The sequence below is a fragment of the Porites lutea genome, chromosome 7, assembly GCF_958299795.1.
Source record: "Porites lutea chromosome 7, jaPorLute2.1, whole genome shotgun sequence".
NCBI classification, from domain to species: Eukaryota; Metazoa; Cnidaria; class Anthozoa; order Scleractinia; family Poritidae; genus Porites; species Porites lutea.
The window spans coordinates 8,699,300-8,724,299 of NC_133207.1; the positions used below are offsets into that span (position 1 = coordinate 8,699,300).

The 25,000-nt window shown below is 36.6% G+C and overlaps 1 protein-coding gene across 1 annotated transcript in view; it reads left to right on the top strand.

Annotated features, from left to right (window-relative positions):
• LOC140944405 (uncharacterized) overlaps nucleotides 1-25,000 on the top strand; it is a 52,424-nt gene that overhangs the window by 25,583 nt on the left and 1,841 nt on the right. The window contains exons 16-35 of the mRNA XM_073393551.1: nucleotides 1,257-1,550; nucleotides 1,644-1,931; nucleotides 2,740-2,893; nucleotides 3,558-3,751; nucleotides 5,778-6,068; nucleotides 7,137-7,338; nucleotides 8,200-8,789; nucleotides 10,375-10,606; nucleotides 10,842-11,017; nucleotides 12,226-12,461; nucleotides 12,982-13,102; nucleotides 14,978-15,283; nucleotides 15,445-15,639; nucleotides 16,826-17,061; nucleotides 17,561-17,681; nucleotides 18,751-18,864; nucleotides 18,999-19,109; nucleotides 21,110-21,729; nucleotides 24,078-24,172; nucleotides 24,869-25,000. The exon at nucleotides 24,869-25,000 is cut by the window's right edge and continues 246 nt beyond it. Coding sequence (XP_073249652.1) covers nucleotides 1,257-1,550; nucleotides 1,644-1,931; nucleotides 2,740-2,893; nucleotides 3,558-3,751; nucleotides 5,778-6,068; nucleotides 7,137-7,338; nucleotides 8,200-8,789; nucleotides 10,375-10,606; nucleotides 10,842-11,017; nucleotides 12,226-12,461; nucleotides 12,982-13,102; nucleotides 14,978-15,283; nucleotides 15,445-15,639; nucleotides 16,826-17,061; nucleotides 17,561-17,681; nucleotides 18,751-18,864; nucleotides 18,999-19,109; nucleotides 21,110-21,729; nucleotides 24,078-24,172; nucleotides 24,869-25,000 — 4,708 coding nt within the window. The remainder of the gene's footprint in view (nucleotides 1-1,256; nucleotides 1,551-1,643; nucleotides 1,932-2,739; nucleotides 2,894-3,557; nucleotides 3,752-5,777; nucleotides 6,069-7,136; nucleotides 7,339-8,199; nucleotides 8,790-10,374; nucleotides 10,607-10,841; nucleotides 11,018-12,225; nucleotides 12,462-12,981; nucleotides 13,103-14,977; nucleotides 15,284-15,444; nucleotides 15,640-16,825; nucleotides 17,062-17,560; nucleotides 17,682-18,750; nucleotides 18,865-18,998; nucleotides 19,110-21,109; nucleotides 21,730-24,077; nucleotides 24,173-24,868) is intronic.

Here is a 25,000-nt window from a genome sequence, read left to right on the forward strand (position 1 = left end):
ATAACATTAATATTGCGAGCTTTAGTATTTCTCATCATACATGTACAACACCCAAAGAAAGCACAGATCTCCATTTTACAGACTTACTTTTCCTATGCGTAATAAACTGACATTTGTTGATTGAAGCTCTTAATTCTAACAACCGAAATAAGAGGTAAAAGGTAAAATAAAAGTGCCTCATCATCATCAACATAGCGAATAATAATAATAATAGTTATAATAATAATAATAATAATAATAGTAATAATAATAATAATAATAACAATAAAAATAAAAATGAGGAGCACTCGAGAATATCTTTTCTTCGCCCATGTATATTCCCATAACATTCATTTTAGTTTTACACCTAAGTTTTTCTTGATTTTTTGTCGTGGTTACCATGGCAATATTCCAGATTTATTCTATTCATACATATTTTCTAAACTGATAGTTTTTAACCTTAAGTCCACAGCATAGAAACAGAAATTGGCAAAGCAAAACAAAACGAAACGAAACAAAAAACAAATAAATAGACAAAAACAACAAAAATGTGTGTATCCAAATGCTGGCTTCCAAACTGAGCCCATTACGAAGAAAACTCAAACTTTGGAACTTCGACTAGTTTACAACAACAAAACCAGGGTTCTAGCTAGAATTATCGTTTGGGGGCCGGAGAAGTCCCGAGAGGCCGAAGGCCACAAGCTTCCTAGCGGGAAATGAATTTGCGCTGCGGTGCAATCTGGTGCATTTTGAGACAATTTTGAGGGAGTTTATCTTTGTATTTTATCATCGTCGTGATCATGTTCCTTGTCATTTAGTGTGCTTAGACAAGGAATACTTACTTCCTCTGCAGTGACCTCGTTGCTTTTTTTCAATATAGGTACTTACATTATACTGTAAGGGTAAGAATATATTTGAGGGGGAACCTGGTCTTTTTTGGGGGGGGGGAGAGGGTGCTGGGGGGAGGAAGCTTCTACTCCTCAAATATCCTAGAAGGACAACAACAACAACAAAAACAGTAATCACTCCACGTGAACTTTTACATTGATATGTCGATTCTAAACGAAGCTGACATGTCTTGATCATATTGTAAAGTGTACGAACGTGATTTTAGAGGGGCTACCTATACGAACGGGTTTGGAAGCTCTTGCCCATTCGAATCTTGGGGTTGCAAATAACGTGGCGAAATTTAATTTTAATAAACATTCTTAAACTGAACCATCGCTGTAACCTCTATCATCATCGTTAACTAATAAACCTTATTGCTGTCTTTTTAGCTCACCTAGTGTCCAGTTGGAACGTATCCATTGATAACAAAACAGCAACTAGTATGGGAGTTTCTTGGAAAAATCTATCAACATTGCTGAGCCAAACCATTCTGCACTATCTAACTGTCATAAAAAGTGGCAATGGAAGTATGGTGAGTGGAAATATCCTGCAAGGAAATACCACATCTGATGTTTTGTATGGACTGTCGCCATATATGGAATATCGACTCAATGTTCTTGGTGTAAATGATAACGGAAATGTTTACAAGACTTCAGAGGTCACAGAGTGGACTGAGGAATCGGGTATGTTTATAGAATTTACAGCGCAATTACGTTATTGGTAAAGCCTTGCTTCTAACTTATCCATAATTGCTTTACCTGCTGTATTTCTTCCAGTTCCTGGTCGTGCTCCTAACAATATAACGTTCTCTGAAGTAAGAGAAACGCAGTTCAAGGTCACTTGGAATCCTCTTCCTCAGAAGTTTCACAATGGCCGATTGTTAGGCTATAGACTTTACTTCAGGAGGAGCGCCTATTTTCCAGTACCATTTAATACAAGCAGTTCTAATATGACGTGGGCATTGAAAACAGGACTAGGACCGGCTCAGCGCTATGGTGTTTCTGTGGCAGCGTATACATCAAAAGGAGAAGGGCCGCGTTCCTCTTTTTATTATGTTACCACAGGTAAAACCTAAGGCAAAATAGCCAATTTTAATCTTGAGGCATCACCATTAAAAAGCAAACAAACAAACAAACAAACAAAAAAAGGGGGGGAGGAGTAGGGGAGAGCTGAGCGGGGTATGATTTGTGCACAGGGTGTTTTTCTGGACCGGAGGTGGTTTGAACAGCAGATGAAATTTGGCGGTCAGCCTACGTTGTGTCTTGGTCAATTTTTTAATTACAAATAAAAATACCATCGTGATTATTATTATTATTATTATTTATTATTTATTTATTTTTTTTATTAAACACCGTTTAAACGCCGCTACCCAAGCGTGTGTTTTAATGGCGTGAGCTCATAAATTAGTTTAGTTGAAATGAACCGTTTTTTAATTCATTTTTTTTCGAATATATAAAATATTTATAATGGAATGAATTTTTTTAATGGAAATTAACTGTCCTTTTTTTAATCGAAAGGAATTGTAAATAGTGTTTTAACTGAACATAGTGTAAATAGTGTTTTATAGGCGAAATAAATTGTAAATAGTATTTTATAGTTAGCTTTCTTATCAATAACGTTTTCATTATTAAAATTATCATTATTATTATTATTATTATTATTATTGTTATTATTATCATTATTTTTGTTATCATCATTATTATTATTGTTGTTATTATTTATAAGAAAAAAAAAACAGAGGATTGTTTTTCCTACAATTTGTTAAATATCTTTTCTTAAGATAAAGAATAAGACTGTAAAAGTGCATCCTGAGCGCTTTTATTTAGCGTTCAAAGCGGACTCGAAACTGTCTTCTAATTATCTTCGTTACAGCTTGCAAGGTGGTGGTCAACCAATCATCTGGCGGTATAAATGTGACACATTCTGATTACACCAGCTTGTACTGCTTCTGGTCAATTGGGAATGTCGGTATTCCCCAAGCAATTGGTCTAGTGTTAATTCAGGAGATGAACTTTGGTTATTGCAGGTATTAATTGATATTGCTACTTTATTCAATCCGATGCAACTCAATGCTAAAATTTAAATAGCATCTATTTTATTATCTGTTTGGGGACCATAACTATTTTAATAGTTTTAACCATGATTGAACTCTAGAGGGAAGGAGCCACTTAAACCATTGTAATTGTGTTACACCAAAAGCTTTATTTGCATGACCATAAAGGAATTACAGTATTAGAATTTAGAGTTGGTTACAAGAACAGCCCTTCTGTTATTTGAGATAGCTCTTATTATCTGTGCTAAAGGACCAAAAAAATCAGAGGACCATTCAAACGGGATGTGAAATGTCATAGAATGTCTCCTTCGCGTACTTGTTATAAACCACACTAATACTTTCATATCTAATGATATCTTGCAAAGAAAATGTTAAGTGACTGTTAAATGTTTCATTCCTCCAGCTACTACCAATGTGTCGTTTCTGTCATCCTGGACATGATGTGTGTGTGTGCGTGTGTGTGTTTATTGGGACACAAAAGTGAGGCACAAAGTCTCTCGGCAACAAGTAAAGAAAGTCGCAAAATATTTTAGCAATAACTGACTCAATAATTACTAACTAAAGGAACATGAAGAATACATGAAAAGTTATAAATTCTCTAAACGGGCCGTTATGTTTTCTGTCATCATTACCACAGTGAATATTTCAAGATTTTTGACGGCAATGGGACTCTGAAATTTCACCAAAGCGGCTGCTCATCCTCTGTTCGTGGATCATTGGTAGAGGTTCCGTTCTTCGCCTCACACAACATAACAGCAAGTTTCTACTTGCGTCTCTTGGGAAGTAATATCAAAGCTGATTACCTGATACTGGGAACAAGCGTTCATAAAGGTGAACCCCTGTAAAAAATATACTACTACTACTACTACTACTACTACTACTACTACTACTACTACTACTACTACTACTACTACTACTACTACTACTACTACTACTACTACTACTACTACTACTACTACTACTACTACTACTACTACTACTACTACTACTACTACTACTACTACTACTACTACTACTACTACTACTACTACTACTACTACTACTACTACTACTACTACTACTACTACTACTACTACTACTACTACTACTACTACTACTACTACTACTACTACTACTACTACTACTACTACTACTACTACTACTACTACTACTACTACTACTACTACTACTACTACTACTACTACTACTACTACTACTACTACTACTACTACTACTACTACTACTACTACTACTACTACTACTACTACTACTACTACTACTACTACTACTACTACTACTACTACTACTACTACTACTACTACTACTACTACTACTACTACTACTACTACTACTACTACTACTACTACTACTACTACTACTACTACTACTACTACTACTACTACTACTACTACTACTACTACTACTACTACTACTACTACTACTACTACTACTACTACTACTACTACTACTACTACTACTACTACTACTACTACTACTACTACTACTACTACTACTACTACTACTACTACTACTACTACTACTACTACTACTACTACTACTACTACTACTACTACTACTACTACTACTACTACTACTACTACTACTACTACTACTACTACTACTACTACTACTACTACTACTACTACTACTACTACTACTACTACTACTACTACTACTACTACTACTACTACTACTACTACTACTACTACTACTACTACTACTACTACTACTACTACTACTACTACTACTACTACTACTACTACTACTACTACTACTACTACTACTACTACTACTACTACTACTACTACTACTACTACTACTACTACTACTACTACTACTACTACTACTACTACTACTACTACTACTACTACTACTACTACTACTACTACTACTACTACTACTACTACTACTACTACTACTACTACTACTACTACTACTACTACTACTACTACTACTACTACTACTACTACTACTACTACTACTACTACTACTACTACTACTACTACTACTACTACTACTACTACTACTACTACTACTACTACTACTACTACTACTACTACTACTACTACTACTACTACTACTACTACTACTACTACTACTACTACTACTACTACTACTACTACTACTACTAATAAAAGAATCTTTATTACAAAACCTCAATTAAAATCCTATTTAGAATCAACCTACTGTTACGAAAAATCTAATTAATTCATCAAAACACTATCTACAATTCCATCCGTTACAAAAGAAACCCCTCGTCCTTCATTAGAGAACAAAAACAATCCTATATATTATAAGCGAAGATAGAAAAAACTATTCATTTACAAATTCTAAAAAATAGAAGTAACTTAACCTTACATAAAAGAAGAGGAAATAGATATAATAATAATAATAATAATAATAATAATAATAATACCCATGAATAATAATAATGATTAATAATACTAATAATTAAATAAAAATAGTTGAAATTAAAGAGAATAACCATTGGCTTCATTGCCTTTAAGCCCTTTCAATAAATTACGCAGAGCCTAATTTTTTTTTTTTTCATTATGTGGTAAGTTTCCGGACGTAATAAATAAGTTTCCATTTTTTTTAATGAAAAAAAAAAAAAAAATCATGAAAAAGGAGTTTGGCATGCATTTTTTGACGGAAGTTTTAACGCAGCAACTTGATATTTTTTGTTCGTTTTGTTTGATCTTATTATTACTTAAAATGTGCTTGGTCGGTTAAAACTCCTTCATTTCGAAGCTTATTTAGCGAAGCAGTCTTGTTATTTAGCATGATTCTTATATCTCTTTTATTAATCAATATTTCATTCTTCATATATTCTTAGGTGACTCTTTGTTTATATTCTATATATTTTTCTCATATTTAGCCCAAATGCTTTTTGGTTGGAATTTAACAGTGGAGAACACCACCTTCTCCAGCATATTGATTCGGTGGACAAACCTTACCAACGTTCTCAACCGTAAAGTTCGTCACTACATTGTCTTCTTAAACAGAAGAAATAACAGTGTAACATTGCATCAGATTGTCAGTGGAGATCGATCAACAACGGAAGTCAACGGACTCACTCATTCAACAAATTATTCTGTGGAAGTCTTTGGGATTGACACAGTGGGGAAGCCTTATAAAACTCCATCAGAAGCTACCATGACAACAAACCGTAAGAGAGGAAGTGCCTTTGTTGTTGTTTTTGTTGTTGTTTTTTTATCTATTAGTGTTAAGAAAAGTTTTTAAATTATCTATTTTTAACTACTTAAGGGGCAAGAGTGACCAACAAAATAATGCTCATCAATATGGCGGCGAGCAGTGAAGCTTAATTCACTGTCCGTAAAGCTTAATTCACTGTCCGTAAAACATCTGAATTTTGCCGTTAAGTAAAATTCGGGCAAAACTGCCTGTTTAACATATTTTCACATTCTTTTTTTTTTTTTTTTTCATTTACACGCGCAAACATGTTACCTTTGTTCTTTATTTTGTGACTTTTAACTGCCTATATTGAGTTATCTTTGTCACTTGATAATGATGTCATGGCGACATCGAAACGTTGTGTCAAACTTTTTTCGCTAATTTTTATTCTTAAATTTTCAACAAAAGTTAATTTGATTCGTGTCTGAAAAAAAAAAATTGACAAATTCGATAGAAATAGTAAGGCAGTTCGGGGTTAGAGGTACCTACATTTATTATTTACCAAATCAGTGAAGAGAATTTTTCACGCGTTTTGATTGGCTCCCGTAACTCGGAATATCCTAGGCTATTCACTGTTTTGGAACCGGAGCCAAGATGGCGTCTCGTTTCGAGACATTTTTGGAAGACGAAATTTGAGCGATAATTGAAGCAGTCGTACAAACAAATACCAAGAAAGCGACGAATTTTGGCTTTTCGGTGTTCACTGGTAGGTAGAAATTATTTTCATACTGAATTTGGAACAAAGTCGTAAAATGCACTTGACAAAATCCCCAAAAATGTTTGTTAATTGTAAGGAAATGATTTTCTAAGTGACGCTTTCAATTTACAGGAAGGTAATGTTTATTTATTTTAATCCAAATTTTTAATCCAACTGATTTGGTGAATACTAAAACAGCTATCCCCTCCCATTCCCTCCACTAAAACGTCTTAAGCAAACATTAATCTATTTATCCGGCCTCTATTTGTAACATTCATATAGTGTCGATTTTGGGGAAAATATGTTTATTTATAAATTATACTAATAATTGTATTGTCATTACAGTCACATGCGGTGTAAGGCCCAGTGTCAGTACCCCTCGTATTGTGAACGGGTCCGAGGCACCTGTAAATGGCTGGCCCTGGCAGGCAATGCTACTATCAAGCAGCGGTAGACAGTTCTGTGGAGGATCTTTAATTCATCCTCAATGGGTTTTAACAGCAACTCACTGTGTAAGAAGTATGTCTTTGTCGGATGTTAAAGTTAGGTAAGAGTAAAAAGTCGAATTATTCAAGAGTGCATTAGGGGACTTAGGGGCACCCAACGTCAATTTTCGGAAAATATCTGTTCGGAAGACGATCTAGAATTTTCGGAACATTTGTTGTAAAAATTTCTTGCTGCCTGCCTCTCCTAGGTTTTTCGAACATCTTAAAAAATGGTATAATTGCCCATTTTTGACGGATTTTTACCTTTAAAAGGAGCTTTTTTTTTTTTTAATGTAATTACCCTCATATACAGCCATACAATCTTAGCAAGAGAGAAAATTTAATAATTTGTCAAAACAACCTGGACCTTTTCTAGCTACTTGATAATCATGATAATTATACTTACATGGTCAGGAAAGTGCATTGTGTGCTCGTCAATTTAAATGATTTTTTTAGGATGAAGTCGTGATTTACCTGGGAGAAATTTGTCAACAAAATCGTGGGATTTCTCGAGAAATGTCACGCATATTAGCCTGCGTGCAGACGATAACTAAACTCTGATTAGTACCGTCTGCGAAGCAGCGCAGAGATCCTTGTTCTGAACCCCCAACGGACTCAACGAATTACCGGAAGTGCGTTTCGAATTTCCCTTCAACCTGATTGGCGATCACGACAAACAAAACAAAGGCCTTTTTTAACTGGCCAATCGTGGCGCGTACTCAAATCTGGGTACACAGCTGGAAGTCCAGAACAAGGATTTCGGCGCTGTTTCGCAGACGGAGTTAACCAGAGTTTAATTTCGTCTGCGCGCAGGCTACACGCATATTAGCAAGATGTTACGTTGTGTTGATGTATCTCATTTGTGTTTTTGTTTAGTTTTGTTTGTTGTTGTTATTGTTTTTTTTTTCTGTTTGTCTAAAAAGATTGGGAGCACATTACAGGTTGTCTTCTGCCATTGGAACAGAACAGGATTTTGACGTTATAAGGATAATCCAGCACGAAAACTATCACTACCCAAACACATATAGCAACGATATTGCCTTGCTCAGGTTATCAAGACCAGCTGTGCTTGGTAAAGGAGTTGGCCTAGTTTGTCTCTCAGATCCAAACTTTCAGCTTCCATTTGATAATTCTGCCAAGCCTTGTTGGATCACTGGTTGGGGAACAATTTATTACGCAGGTCCACATCCAAACGTTCTGATGCAGGTTGATTTACCACTCGTTTCCAAGCAACGCTGTCTCAATTATTACCCGGGGAAAATAGACGACTCCATGATATGCATTGGGAAAGTCCAGGGAGGTCAGGGTGCCTGTCATGGTGATAGCGGAGGGCCACTTGTGTGCGAATTTGATGGTAAATGGTATCTTGAAGGAGCTGCCAGCTGGACGGGCCTGCCTTGTGCCTCCCCAGCGAAGCCAACCGTGTATGCTAACGTTCGAAACTTAAAATCCTGGATAATCAACAAAATGAATGGATTTGTTACCCCTTCTCCACCTCCTTCTGGCGCCTCAGGTACAGTCTGTGGTACTGATTATTAGTTTTATTATTATTATTATTATTATTATTATTATTATTATTATTATTATTATTGTTCTTGTTGTTGTTATTGTTACTATTATTGTTATTATTATTATTATTATTTATACTACTACATGAGAAATTTCTGCAACCTTTTGCGGGTGGTAGTATAAACAAATAATAGCATGATTTGTACGTGATATTTGGCATAAATACCACTCGTGATATTTCAAAATTGTCTCAAATTTCACTCGCCTTAAGGCTGGTAAAATTACGTATAACAATTTCGAAATATCACTAGTGGTATTTATGCCAAATATCACTACAAATCATGCTATTACCTATACTATTATCATTACAAAGTATAACGGTAAAAGTAATTATAATTATTTTACACCATATAAAGCTTCTAGTTTAAACCTTAAAAAAGGGTCAGCTTTTTCGTCTTTCTTCAGTGCCACATATTTATACGACGAAGTCACGAGATTCAAGGAAAAATCTATCGCTAATGCAAAGACACATTTTAAACAAGCGGAAACTTTCCTGCACACGCACATTTCACCTCCCGTCACCCTCAGAGTGTTAAAAAAGGATTTGTCAAAGGAGTAGCCTTGAGAATCCTACGAAAAATCTCCTCAGAATCAACCTCCGAGTAAAATAATTCAAATTTCAAAAACCCTTGATGGACAGAGGCTACCCACAAACTTTGATAGAAAACCTGCTATCAAAAATAAAATTCACAGAAAGGGAGTCTAAACTTCTAAAACAAAACAACAAGGAGGAGAAAGAGATATTGGCATTCGTGACACAATACCAATCGTAACTTCGCTAAAGTTTTAAAGAACTACTTATCATGTCCTTACAAGAAAGGAAAATCATTAAAGAACATGCTCGTTAGAGCCAAAAAAGGTTAGCAAACGCCGGTATAGATGTGCGACCTTTCACCTCTTGCATTTTCACACACAACAGGTTTGAGAGTATTTTAGCAATAATTCCAGCTGGCTGTGTTTTATATAACAATTGTAGTCAACTGTCTCGTTAGTATTTAAATGTGTTCCTATCTGTTATAAAATAGGGTGACCACCTATCCCTTAAGGGTAGCTGAAAACTGCACGACCCACCTCTTGCACGAGGCTAAAAACCGCCTGTCCCGATCCCTCTCTGCCCGGCCCACCCCCCTTCCACCCCCCCCCCCCCCCCACCCCCATACACTTTTTTACCAGTCCCTTAAAGTTCTAAGGCTAAACAAAAAACATAGATTATATCCGTTAAATACATATACCATGCTTTAAATGGCCTTGGAAGAGGGGAAAGAACAAATATAGAATGAAAACAAACACACTTACATGGTACACACACAACATTACCAAGATAAAATTAGGCCATCTAATATAAGCTATTTAGTTTTTTTTTTTTTTTTTTTTTTTTAATCAACATTCCATGAATTCCCATCGAATAGTTTTGATTGTTTCTATCTAAAACATTGAAACCAGTCACAGAAAGGTTGTAGACAGTATCTACAAGAGAAAACAACGACAATACATTTCACTCACCTTTTTTACTTTTTTTGGGACTTCAGGTCTGAGACTGGTGGGAGGATCTGGAAGCTGGGAAGGAAGAGTTGAAGTCTATCATAATAACATTTGGGGAACTGTTTGTGATGACTCCTGGGATATATATGACGCGCAAGTTGTTTGTCGCCAACTTGGATTTCCTGGAGCGATAAGCGCCCCAGGGTCTGCCCAATTCGGCGCCGGAAGTGGACAAATTTGGCTGGACGACGTTGCATGCTCGGAAATGAAAGTTCTATAGTTTACTGTCGACACAACGGATGGGGTATCCATAACTGTGGTCACAGTGAGGATGCATCGGTGATATGCTCAGGAGGTACGTCGTACGAGACAATCAATAATTAAGACTCACATTATGGACATATTACTGTCTGCATCTGTTTGTTTGTGTGTTAGCGTGTAGCATATAGCTATCGCCTGAACAACAAAGTCGTGATAAATTAACAAAAAAAAAGCAACTTCTCTATACCAACAGCACAAACACGTCCGTGCCCTGGACGTCACCTTCTGCTCAAGCATCTTGTAACTTTGACTATGGATTGTGTTATGGATGGAGTCAGTCTTCCTCAGACGTATTTGACTGGACACGCCAAAGAGGAAGTACTTCATCTTCAAATACGGGGCCTTCATCAGATCACACTACCGGAAAGGGTATGTACAATACTGTACATACACACATACTATAAATAATTTTAAAAAGGGCTCTGTCTTCTAAATATGTAACAGATGTAAATACGGTACCGACTATACCGTACAGCGTTGCTTGTAAGCTCCCCCAGCTATAAGCCCAAAACCAAAACTTCAAATATGCTATTTGTTTTTAACCCAATCATGAAATCTTGTCACAGCAACAAAAAAACCTAATTCGGAAATAGTCACGTGACTGATTACGTCATCCCCCTATATGTGACATGGGAAGATATTTTGTGGCAAATGTTATCTTGTCGTGGTCTGACATTCTTCTACGTATAAAATTGTCACAGTTAGAAAGCTTTTAAAAAAATTACCTTAAAGGATTCTGGGATAATTTTTATGATGATTATAATTCAGTTTTATAATTATTATTATTATTATTATTATTATTATTATTATTATTATTATTTCCGGTAATAAGACTATCCGTTTATAACCCATTGTTTGTTTGTTTGTTTTTGTGGTTTTTGATTCATGTTTATTTTACTCCCTTATGCAGAATTATCTTGCAGGTATTAGAAACAAATATCAACTAATTAACCTAAATGTATGACAACATTTTCATGCTTAGTTGCGTTTTAATCATTTATGCATACAGCGCAAAGAATTTGAGATTTCCATGTCTTAAAAACCTGTCTTTGGAAGGTTTTTTCTTTTTTAAATATCGTTAATCCTCGCCTATATTGGGAAGACGGGGGAGAGAGAAAGGGCATGTTTTATTGGCAACGTGATTTCAGTAATGAATCTTACTAAAAAAAAAACCTACTAGCCTCATTAGTTAATCATTATTAAAAGTAGGTTGAGTTTGATCGTCCGGGTGAACGTATATCCTTGAATGTGACTGTTGTTGTTAACAGTGACCGACGTTTCGACAACCTGTGCAATAGTCATCTTTAGTGTTAAAGTGAGTTGTACCACGTCAGTTATTGGTATTGTATTCTGGTTATTGACTTGGTTGACCTGTCAGTTGTCCAGTTATTTCTCGTAGTTAGTTTTGCTTGATTCTCTCCATAAGCCGTTTGTACAGTGCTGGTAACTGTTGACTACGATTCAGTGACGATTCGTTTGTTCTAAAACAGGACTACGTTCACCCTACCTACATTTGAAGTGACTCTTGGGTTCAAAACTTCCACAGAATCATTATTATTATCATTATGCTCTTGCAGGATACTACATGTATATAGAGACCTCGTCTCCTAGGCGACAAGGTGACAACGCAAAACTACAAGTGTCAGTGTCTGGAAATGGCGCAGTAGCTTGTCTCGTTTTCTATTATCACATGTATGGTGATACCATAGAAACTCTTAATGTTTACAGCGGGAGTGAGCTGGTTTTCAATATATCTGGGAACCAGGGGTTCTATTGGATACGAGCAATGAAAACGATTTATTTGCGAAACAATGTAAGTTTAATATGGTTAGCTTCCGAAAAAAATCACGACTGATGTTCTTAGATTTCGGGCGGCTAAAATCTACACAATATTTGCAGGAAATCTTGAAGTATTATTTTAGAGATCATCGGTTAAAAATGATGCTTTTATAAAAAAGGACCTATCGTATGACCTTGCCAACCTCTTTGGCTTCACTATTTTAGTTTACTGTATTTATTTATTTTCTTTTTTAATCTTCTACGAATTGTCAGATATATCGGGTGTCATTTCCTTTAATTAAATACTCGCACAAGTTAAATATGTTATGAAATTATCTGTGTGCTATCTTTTCTCCAGGAAGACCTACCACTACGTATAAATCTAATTCTGAGGGTCATGAGAATCTTAATAGTTTGCTTTCTATTGATGACCTCTCTTTTTTAATGGTTGTTTAAAATTTTCTTTCGGTTTCCGCTTGCAGCGATCCAACTTATTTGGCTTATTTCAACTGTTTAAAGACTTCCCATTTTCCAGATCTGTACTTTATTTATAGGTAATCTTTGAAGGAATTGCGGGGTCGTCATATACAGGAGATATCGCTATCGATGATGTGGCAATCACTAGTGGAAGTTGTGATAATCACACTGTGTTTCCAACGAGTCCTAGCATTGGAGGTAAATATTCCCCCTGCTGATTAAGCTTAAAAATATTCTGTAACATTTAACAATTATTCTTTGAAATAGGGATAAATATTCCTAAAGCCACTATTCACCGAGATGGAAAAGAATAATTGTTTTAGTGTATCCACACGAAGTGATCTCAACAAAGTCAGAGAGAAAACAATTAAAAAGTACGATTTGATTGACGGATCAAATCAAGCGAAAGTTTAAAAATAGATCTTTGCAGAATTTTCAAACATCGCAATTTACAAGTTTAACACTTCGCAAACAACAACGTAATGGCTTGAATAGAACTGTTAAAAGTTTGAACTGTTTCCTTACCTGAGAAGAAAAGTAGAGCTTTCTTGTTTTCTGTTGACTCGCCAAGTTTATAGCCAAAAGGGTTTGTTGTGTCGTCCTTTGCATGAAGTGCTGACAAAAATGGCGGCTCGGTTGCTCGAGGTTAGACATCGTCTTCCTTTATCATTCTTTTTCCTTTTACTTGAAACGTAGAATTTCTACAAACATTTGCTTTCAAATTTGTTCGTCATAAATAAACCTCGATTTTTGGGCCAAATTTTCTTGTTAGGAAACGCTGAGTTAACGAAACGGCTTCTTCTACGCGAATAAACGGGAGTTGTAAACAATCCACTGAGCACAAAACTAAGCTACAGTCAATGGAAAAAACGCCGTTTTGAATCCTTCCAAGTCTTTTCTTGCCTTAGAAAAAGGCAATCCTAGGATTTTGTCCACTTTTAAAAGATCGTTGTCTAAAAAAAAAAAATGGGAAAAACACCGAGGTTCACACATTGTCCACTAGCTAGGAGGTGAATATTGTTAAATAGTCCGAACCAGCGAACTAGTCATATTGCTTAAATAACCAAGATCACTGAATTTGTATATACTAATCCGTATTATTCCCCATTTACCATTTTCAGAAAGACAGGTTATCTACCCCCCAATATTTTGCGTAACTATTGTCTTTAATTTCTCTTGGAACGACTGTAATGCCAGCCCTGGAGAAATTGGAAAAGATGGTTATGTCAAATTTTGGAGGGTAAACAAGGTGCATTGTGGTATATGTGAAAATGGTGAATAAAAACAAAAGTATTTTCTCTGACCGAGTACTCAATATCTCAATATTTCTAATACCATCCGGCACTCCTGGGCTTTAGCCCTGTTCCTTCTACTATACCTGGATTTGTTTTTCGGTCATCCCAAATGCAAATGTACCACGCTTATAAATAGCTGCAGATTGCCATCTGTAACTTGGTTTTAAAAGTGTGTTCTTTGGATTATTTAGTGTTTCTAACTGTTCCTGTACCTGGGAAGCTAAGTGCATTTTTACGGTGAATACAGCTTATTTCGTTTTACTCAAGGCCATCCTGCGAGTAGTTAGCCAAGCGAAGCAATTTTTACTCGGAATTCCAGGTAAAAGGTCCTGAGTTCAAATCTCGTTCTGCACCGTGACCTCCATCTGGATTTGTTTTTAGTATTCCCGAGGACTTTCTCTTGTCAGTTCGGAATTCAAATCCTCGCGTGTGTTTGTAAAAACTATAGGCAAGAATCACGCCTCCTAATGTCCAACTGGGATTGCTTCTGGGGAAAAATGTGTGCAATATCTTTTGCATTTAAAGCAAATTTTAAGGAAAAAATACGTCTGTTGGTTTCTGTTTAGTGTGAAACTTATTCAGGGTCGATATGTATCTTATTCGAGTTAATGACAATCAACGTCTGAAATTAAGTCATGCTACAGACGCTTTACGTACGGACATGATTACTTTTAACACCGCCCTCCTCTACTCCCCTTAAAAAATGGACCAGCTCTTAAGCAAGGTCATCGGATCGAATCTGTTTTCTATGTCCTTTCAATTTTTCTTTCATTGTTAGGTTTACGGCTGGTTGGAGGATCCGGAAGCTGGGAAGGAAGAGTTGAAGTTTATTATAATAACATCTGGGGAACTATTTGTGATGACTCCTGGGATATATATGACGCGCGAGTTGTTTGTCGTCAACTTGGGTTTTTTGGTGCGGTTAGTGCTCCAGGGTCTGCCCGATTCGGCGCGGGAAGTGGTCAAATTTGGCTGGATGATGTTGCATGTTCGGGAAGTGAAAGTTCTATACTCTATTGTGGGCACAATGGATGGGGCTCTCACAACTGCGGCCACAGTGAAGATGCATCGGTGATATGTTTAGGTATGTGACAATAAATTTTTCAGAGCGTCCCAATGTGAATGCTTTAAAAACAGGTTAAGAAAATTTACTGTGATTTTCTTCTCGCATTTGCTACCGCTAACTATTTGCTAACTTAAAGTCGGGAAACGTTAAAAGAATATACAACTTCTCTATACCAACAGCACCAACAACTTCTGTTCCATGGACAACGTGGTCGCCCTGGACGTCGCCTTCTGCTCAAGCATCTTGTAACTTTGACTATGGATTGTGTTATGGATGGAGTCAGTCTCGCTCTGACATATTTGACTGGACACTGCGAAACGGAAGTACTCCATCTTTTGATACGGGGCCTTCATCAGATCACACCACTGGAAATGGTACATACACTAACACTGTAAATGATTCCACAATATCTGCAAGTTATCAGTCCATCAGACCCAGTTCCACAGTTGTTCAAAAGCTGGGAAACGCTATCAATTGGATAAATCTCTATCAAATCGTTAACGCAATCAGTTTCCCCAAATCTTATCCGCTGGATAGAGATTTGTCCGGGGGATAGTGCTAACCAACGTTTGAACAACCGGGGCCTCCTTATATTGTTGTTTTTTTTTTTTTTTCCATGAACCGTCAAAAATGCGGATTAACATTAACAGTCAAAAAAGTTTCTAAGTGTTCCAAAATCTCGTGCTGTTTCAGCTATTCTCCACAGACTTCTGACTCCTGAGGAATCTCTTAATTACAAGACCCATCTGAAAATATTTTGATACTTTATAACTGAAAGGCCAAGACAACCTCCAAAGTATGACAGTTAATTTTAATTTATACAGAAGTAAATATTACCTTTAGCTGTTGGATTTAATCGTCCACTTAATAACCCTCAACCGTCAAAAGCTCTAAAACGTAACCGTTAAACTGTCAAACTTGAAAAAAATAACCGTAAACCGTCAAAGCTACCACCCCATTAAGACCCTTGTAAATGAGACCCTACTATGCTGGCATATTGATAAATCTGGGCAGAAAGTTACTCCAAGATGTAAACCAATGTCGTTATGAACATCACTATAATTATTTGTCAATCGTATTAATTTGTTTTGCTCTTTATGCAGTATATTCTAGGCATTAAAGAACTATTACAAATAACTGTTTTGAAACTGACAGCATTTTCATGCCCAGTTTGCTCATTAATGTATACAACAATAACACTGAGAATTACAGTATTTAAATGATGTTTATGAACCGAGTCCTTGAAAAACCCCGTTCTCTCAGAAGTTTTTTTTTTCTTTTTTAATATGTTTTTGTCGTAAACGCGGTGTTGGTGGCAGCGAAATAAGAAGGTGTTTAGGTATTCCTAGTTTTTGTTTTGTCCGGGAGAGAGAGTGATTGTTTAACATGAAGGCCTACAGATGTAAGTGACAATAATTTTATCAACTTTGTACCTTACTTCGATTGGTGTGGATGGGAGAAGCTTAAAAGGGAGGGAATTGCTTAATAGATAATTTACATTTTCATATTTTCACCATTACCAATATCAGTATCATTATTATTATTATAATGTTCTTGCAGGTTTCTACATGTATATAGAGACGTCGATACCTAGGCAGCAAGGTGACAACGCAAAACTTCAAGTGTCAGTTTCTGGAAATGGCGCGGCAGCTTGTCTCGTTTTTTATTATCACATGTATGGTGATACCATAGGAACTCTTAATGTTTATAGCGGATATGAGTTGGTTTTCAATGTGTCTGGGAACCAGGGTAACTACTGGATACGAGCAAGGGAAACAATTTATTTGCGACACAGTGTAAGTTTCAAAGTTTATAGTAAGTTTATAAAGTTCGATTCTCAAGAAAACGTGACTGTTGGTATTAATTAAATTTCAGAAATCCCTTAAAATCTTCAGAGATCAGTTGAAAATCCTAAGTACGTAAAAGGAGATGTATCAAATGATCTTGCCAAAAACCATTTAAAGATCCTTTTTGCTTTATTCGCAGCAAAAAAAACAATTGAAATTATGAGAAAGATTATGATTTTTCAGTCACTGACACAGGTGGCTTTGAGGAAAAAATTCCCAGTATTTTCCCGTCGACCCTATGACCACTAGTTACTAGTTGATGTGCTCTGCCACTTAGCTACAGAAGACTAAGGCCACTAAACTCGATTTATGTGACAATAGTCCTGTATACTGCTGGGGCTAACTTAAATCTCGATATGATCTTATGCGCAACGATAGAGGCTTTTACTTTTCAAGTACTTGAATACTTTCCATTTATTTTATATAAATATATTCTATTTTATTATAGATAACCTTCGAAGGTATTGCGGGGTCCTCATATACAGGAGATATAGCTATCGATGATGTGGCAATCACCAGTGGAAGCTGTAATAGTCCGACCGTGCTGCCGACGAATCAAAGCAGTGGAAGTAAATAGTCCCCTTGTTGATTAGACGTTAAAATACTTGGTACATATTTCGTTAAAAGCTAAGTTGAAGGACAATAAAAGCACAAAATTATCTTCAATACGAGAGGCACCTCTATGGCGGAGTGGCTAGTGTTTCTTAGTGTAATATGGCAGTCCCGGGTTCTAATTTCGCTCCAACTGCCAACTGGATTTATTTTTAGGCTATCCCGAATTCAATTCCCTGCCTCAATTCTTTATAATTGTCAATTGTTGTCGCTGTTGCTGTTGCTGTCTTTGTTTTGATCCTCATATTTCCTTTTTAGATTTCTTCTATTTGTTTATCATTATTTTAATGGTGTGTTTGTTAGCTAGCAGGAAAGCTAACTGCATTTTCACGTAAGGGAAGTTTCTGCTTCCCTTCCCTTATAGCGGTGGAGAGAAAAAGGAGAAATACTAGCTACCACCGGGGTGAAAATGAGCGGCAGCGAAAAAAAAAGTGAACAGGAACACATACAACATTATCCCCATAAAACGTGTAACTAGGAAGTTTCTGGAAGTTTCACTTTATAGTCGTGCAAAACAACGGCAAAGAAATATACAAAAAAAGAAAACAAAAAGTTGTTTTTCGCTAGTTAGAAAAAAGGTGTGCCGCACGTGCCAAGGTTTTTTTTTTTTTTTTTTTGGTAATTAGGAGCGCTTACCATTTGTAGGGAAAACCCGGAAATTCCGGGGAGAATTCAAATGGAACGGTTTATTCCGGAGGCAATTTTCCGGGAAAAAAATAATACCTTTCGAGGTATTAGGAATTTTCTGTACCATTTGTTTGTATTACCAGTGCCAGGCTTCAAGTCGAGAGCAAGCGAAAAATTTACCGGTATTTTGAAAATGGTACGCTTAATCCCGTTCCTGTTTTCGGTGCCAAAAAAATACCAGTACCATTTGACGGACGTTTTTCACCAAATTCCCGTACAAAAAATCTATATATTAGATAACTATACAGAAGCATTTCGTAATTGGGCAAAGGCAAAAATTAATGTCCTAAGCAAAACCCGAGGAAAATCTTAATCAACCCTTCTTTTTCTTTCATGCAGGTTGTTCTGATCTATCCTCTAGCTTCTGTTCATCATTCGCTCATGGAAATTTCTGTGTGAATAGTTTTAACTTCTCTAAAAAATATTGCGCAAAAACATGTGGTTTTTGTGGAGGTATGTATTAGGGACGCGACCATCTTTTCAAAAGCTGACATGTTTTTAATTGCTATATTCTTTTCTTTTTACTCTGTAAACAGATTTTTTAGTGTTTATTTTGTTATGCAATTTTATTTCTCTTTGTTTTACAGCGGGCTGCTTTGATAGTCAGGTTGTGTGCCCAGATCTCCCAAATAGCTTTTGTTCTGCTTATTTCTACTGGTCCTGGCAAAATTGTCGACGGTCGTGTGGTTTCTGTTCAGGTAAACATTCTACACCGAAGTTTTTGCCAGTTTAGTCAATTTATGTTGGCTCTAAGGATGGTACTTATGGTTGGGTACCGATCCAGCCCTCTCAACCAAAACAAGTTTCCGGGCCGGTCATTGTCCGGTCGCTTACGCGCCGTTGGACTTATTGCATTAACTATGTGTCACAACTCTTTATATACCATAAAATGACAATTACGTGTATGACGTGGGTATGCCATCAATAGATTGATTAATGAGTTGTACTTATTTTCGTGCACAATTCTTTGGCGTTTTTTTTTTTGTGTGTTAACGCGGAAAACTTTGAATCTAAATGTCTCTCTATCCTTACAATTTGAGGCTAGCTTGTGCTGCTTTTGAAGTTTTAACTTAATTGCTACTAGAGAAGAATGAGTGTACCACATATTTTTGGAAGCGCACAGTTGTCGGCCATCCTTGGTACTGCCCATATCTTGCGGAAAGTGTTATGTCTCTAAGCTTCAGGATTGCTGAATTCCCACAAAAGCAACTGGAGAGGATGACACAATAATAATAATAATAATAATAATAATAATAATAATAATAATAATAATAATAATAATAATAATAATAATAGTAATAGTAATGAAATGAGCTTTTCTAAGTCGAAATTAGGCGTGCGTTTTAATCGATATGAATTAAGTATATGTAAAAAGTACTTTCACTGGGTAGTTTGGTTAGGTGATTCCTTACTATGCGTAAAACAACCTAACATATTATTGACAACATATGTTAGTAATAAAAAGTGGGGGTGACCGTGCTCGTTTTCACGACACAATGCTGACGAATACGGCTATTTAGGACCCTTTAGCAAAAACTGCGCGCAGCCCAAAACTAGACAAACTGAAAAGGAGAGATTTTTTCCTTGATACATGATGTATTGCACAGAATTTGACTTAAATGTATTGTTTAGTCACTTAAGTACCATGTATTCACTTACGTGCCTTTTAATGTCCTTATTCTTACTTTACGCTCCAAAGTGACCTCAAATTAGACACGCGCTAGTGGACCCGTTACTGCTCAATCCAAACGATTCTGTAGATTTGCTAAAAAAAACTGAACAAAGGTTTAAGTCAATATTTTTCCCATTGAAAGGAAGCACTGTTCTTCCTAAAATCAGGCAATAAAAAATAGGGGTCACCTTACTCGTTTTTGTGGTAGAGCTGCAGAAACTGCGCACCGACTGCATTTCCTCCAATTTTTGAGACAGGACTGGGGCGAGTTTCAAAATGGCATGTATGCGGAAGGGAGAAGAAAGCATTAAAAAAAACGGTTTTTACAGAATTTATATTGTGTATCACGGTTAGGACGCAATGTGATAAAGATGGCGTTTAAATAAAAATAAAAGTGAGTTGGCACAAGTTTAACATCCACCATCGAGGTTCTCCGTGAGGAAGTCGAACTCACCAACACGCTTACCGCGTTATGTCAATTATCAACACATTGAGTCTTATTTTGGCAAGAAACAACCTCAAGCGAAAATCCCAACAGCTTTTCTCTTCAGTCAACTTCATTTTAATAATGTTTTTGCAGATGATCTCTTTCACGGTGGCCGTCTTGACGGTGTCCATCTTGTTATGCGCAATGCAAAACCAGCGAATTTTCTTAAGCGAAATTAATTGTAAATAGGATTTTAGAGTTAGTTCAGTTATCTTTGTTTTTGTTTGTTTGTTTTTTTTTTTTATCATTGTTGTTATTATTATCATTAAAAATGCAAGAGTTTCGAGCCAAAATTCAAGTAAAATAATAATAATAATAATAATAATAATAATAATGATAACTATTATTATTATTATTATTATTATTATTATTCATTTTCTAAGTCGTTTTCGCACAATAACAGCGGCCATATTGGTGTGCCAAAACAACGAGACGGCGGCCATGCTGATGCACCAAAAAGTATCTGGGGTTTAACCTCCTTCCTTATTTTAACATAAACCTTCTCTAGCTTTAACCTTTCCATACTTTACATCTTTCAGCTAATGCTCATTCGACGCCCACTGCAGCTGGTTCAACGTTACCGCCAAGCACTTATTCAGCCGGAAATCAAAATGCTACCACAACACCAACTGCGGCTGGTTCAACGTTACCGCCAAGCACTTATCCAACCGGAAATCAAAATGCTTCCACAACACCAACTGCAGATGGTTCAACGTTACCGCCAAGCACTTATCCAGCCGGAAATCAAAATGCTTCCACAACGCCAACTGCAGATGATTCAACGTTACCGCCAAGTAATTATCCAGCCGGAAATCAAAATGCTTCCACAACACCAACTGCAGATGGTTCAACGTTACCGCCAAGCACTTATCCAGCCGGAAATCAAAATGCTTCCACAACGCCAACTGCAGATGGTTCAACGTTACCGCCAAGCACTTATCCAGCCGGAAATCAAAATGCTTCCACAACGCCAACTGCAGATGGTTCAACATTGCCGCCAAGTACTTATTCAGCCGGAAAACAAAATGCTTCCAAAACGCCAACTGCAGATGGTTCAACGTTACAACCAAGTACTAACTCACCCGTTATAAAAACGCCATCAGAACAAGTGATGAGAGAATCAGTTATGTTGAAGGTCAATAATATGGATTTAGAAAAGGTAGTTCTTTTCATGCCAGTGAATTTAGTAGTACCCAAAATAGATTGTCCATGCTGGGCACTGCAGCTAATTGTTTTTATTATTATTATTATTATTTTTATTATTATTATTTTTTAATTGATATTACAGGAAGTTGCTAGCTCGCTATTATGTACCCAGCCTTAAAAGGAACTGTGGGTATTTTAAAGTAGAAAAATAACAACGGAGGCTTGCAAGCTTCAAAAAAAAAAGATATCTGCACTGCTTTACGGATGGTCTAGGTAAATTAAGGACTGAGTCATCTAAAGTAAGTAAAAAAAAAAGCAAGAAAAATGAAGGGGGTGGTCTATCTCCGTAAATATGCAACGTATTGACACGAAACTTACGTGGGAGTTTAAGCGCGTTGTAAATATTAAGTCTGACTGTGTAGTTCCAGAAAATATCCATACTCCACCTCCCCTCACCACAAAAGGAAACGGAAATTCAGAGGCGGGGGAGGGGGGGGGGGGGGTCCAAAAGCAAGCAGTATCTGAGATAATGAGGGTGGCCTCTCGAGTCTTTTTCGCGGGGGCTTCGAGTGAAAGCAAGCGGTTAGTTATTTTACTGTTAATCGGAGTTTCAAAGCAAGAATTGATGATCTTTTATTTGCGGTCGGCTGAGTGTTTTTTTCACAGCTTGCACAGTACTTTATATAACACGATTGTCGTCGGCTCATGAATAAACTTCCGGTTATCTATATGTTGCTTTGTTATACAATATATTGTGGTGTTTAGTGTAATATGGTCATGTTCTTATAAGCCTTCTTCTAAAATGTTCTTTTTTGGTTGTTTGTTTGTTTTTTTACTGAATCTCTGGTTTTTGAGATGGCATCACTTGTGTCGTGTACGGCCATACCACCCCCATGGTTCTCAGTGACTTACCGTTAATAATTGCCCCTGCAAGGATTTCGCGCAGAAAGCGAAATCACGAGGAGGCACTCTAGTAACTCGCGCGAAATATATTTCAACTGCAAGTACTTACAGTTGAAGTATACAGTCAGTGTATGCCAGAAAGTAAGAGATGGTTATGATGACGTAAAACAAAAAATCCCGAAGGGAACGCGTTGGTAAATTTTGTGACATTTATCAGCGTTACGTGTTATCAATGACACTGGGTGGACCAGCTGTTTTTAAAAGTTATGGACCAAAAGACATCCGTTAAGCGCAGGTGAAGTTATAACGTGCGCATAACTCAGCGTTTATATAAACACTTGGAGAGTTTGCCAGACACGAGTTCACAAATCCTTGATTGGAAACGATTCCCCAGACACTCTTCCTCTCTCTTTGGAGGAATAAGACTCAGTCCCAAAAAAGGAAGACGAGTAAATCAGCGGCTAGCTTATCACTAGCAGAACGATGGACGATTACAGAAATTCGCCGACAATCAAATTCTCTGCTGACTTAGTCCTTGCTCACAGATGTCCGTCTATAAAGTTTAAAAAAGGACTAGAACACGCGAGCGTGAAGTGATGAAACCTTTAATTTCTAAGGCTTACTTTCCGGCAAATAGAATGAACTGTATGTAAAAAGTGGGAGAGAAATAGCTAAAAATTCCAACTTCTAACGAAATCTTTTCTTATGGTGAAGGGAACTACAAATTGAAAGTTGTCAAGTAAGGATTACGTGACTCATTTAGGTGTCCAATTACAATTTTTAACTTAAGAATTAGCGCTTAAAGAATTTCGCGTTTCGGGATCTGCACGAAACTAACTGGAAGGCATGTCCAGATCACGTTGTCATTAAAATGTTACGATTTTTCTGTCACGTGATGGCTAGAAAACATTCATTAAAAGTAGGCAAACCACCATTCAAGTTACATTTGGAAAGCACTTTACATAGGTAAAAACATAACCAATAAAAGTGCTCAATAAACGTTTTCCAACCCTGCTTACAGAATCCGGAAAGAAAAATAAGGAAGTGAAGCTTTGCTTGGTCACGCAACAGGTTACCATGGTGATGCCAATCTCAACAAGGATAATGCAATGTCCACGACTCACCCTTGCTACGCACTTTCTTTTGAAGATAGACCAAACCCTTATATCTCAGAGCAAAAAGAAAATAAAATAAAAGATAAAAAATAGCAGAGCCATGCCCTAAAATATACCTGAGGTTAGAAGGATCAGGTGAGAAATTCCCCACCCCCGGGAATTTTCATAGTCTAAATCAAGATTCCCTGGATTTCTATGGTATAACATTTACCTCTTCAAGGATAAAACAATCATTATTAGTAGTAGTTTTTACTATTATGTATTTTTTCTTATTCTTTCGTTTGCTGTTGTTCTGCCTTTTACTCATGCCGGAGTGTATTTGTTTGCTGTTATTATTTATCAGTGGGACCAAAACATGGAACAGTCTTTCAAAAACCGAGTTGCAGCAGCAGCGAGGGAATATTGTGCAAAAGCTCAATGTTTCCCAAATCAATCAAGGTGAATGGTTTTTGTTTATTTTTGTTTGCCAGACACGAATGAACTATTAAATCAATCACTAGATAAGAATCGAATTTTAAATAATTCGATAAACGTTTAACGCATTTAAAGCACCCACATGTTACAGGTTAAATTATGTAAATGCTGTCTTTTGTCGTAATAAATTCACATAGCTGCTGGCCACATAAGTGAAAAAGCTCTATAGCTTGGGGGGAAAGCGGAAACTGAGCTAACGCCCATGATAAAATGGTCCTTAAAATCCTTTTGCGAACATTTACTTTCGTTAGGTTTGCAGTTGCTTAAATTGCAATTACCACTGGAGTGACGATCACATCTTCATTAAAGTCCTTTTGTAAACATTTTCTCCCTTTAAATCCTTGCCAAAGGCTTTCGTCAGGTTCCTCCTTCATGTTTCTATTCTTATAAACAATAGCTCTAATTTAACATTTTAATTATTGATGGCAACAAACAGCATCTATAGAAGAAAGCAATAAGAGCATTATTAAAAATAAAAGACTGTTTTTAAATTGGCCATTGTCATCATCATCATCATCATCATCATCATCATCATCATCACCACAATTATTTTGGCCAGTTTGTTAATCTTTATTTTTCAATGATCTTACCTTTATATTGTTTCGTTTTATTTTATCATTATTTACATGTATGATATCTTTATTATTATTTTTTTTTTAGACGAAGGCGCTCGTCTGTAAACGTCGCATTTACGGCTGACATGGTTCAAATTCTTCCTGGTTATCCCAAAGAGTCAGACGATTCTCCTGGTGTAATCTTACTGGCTTTCTACTTGAGTCTTCCACAAGGAAT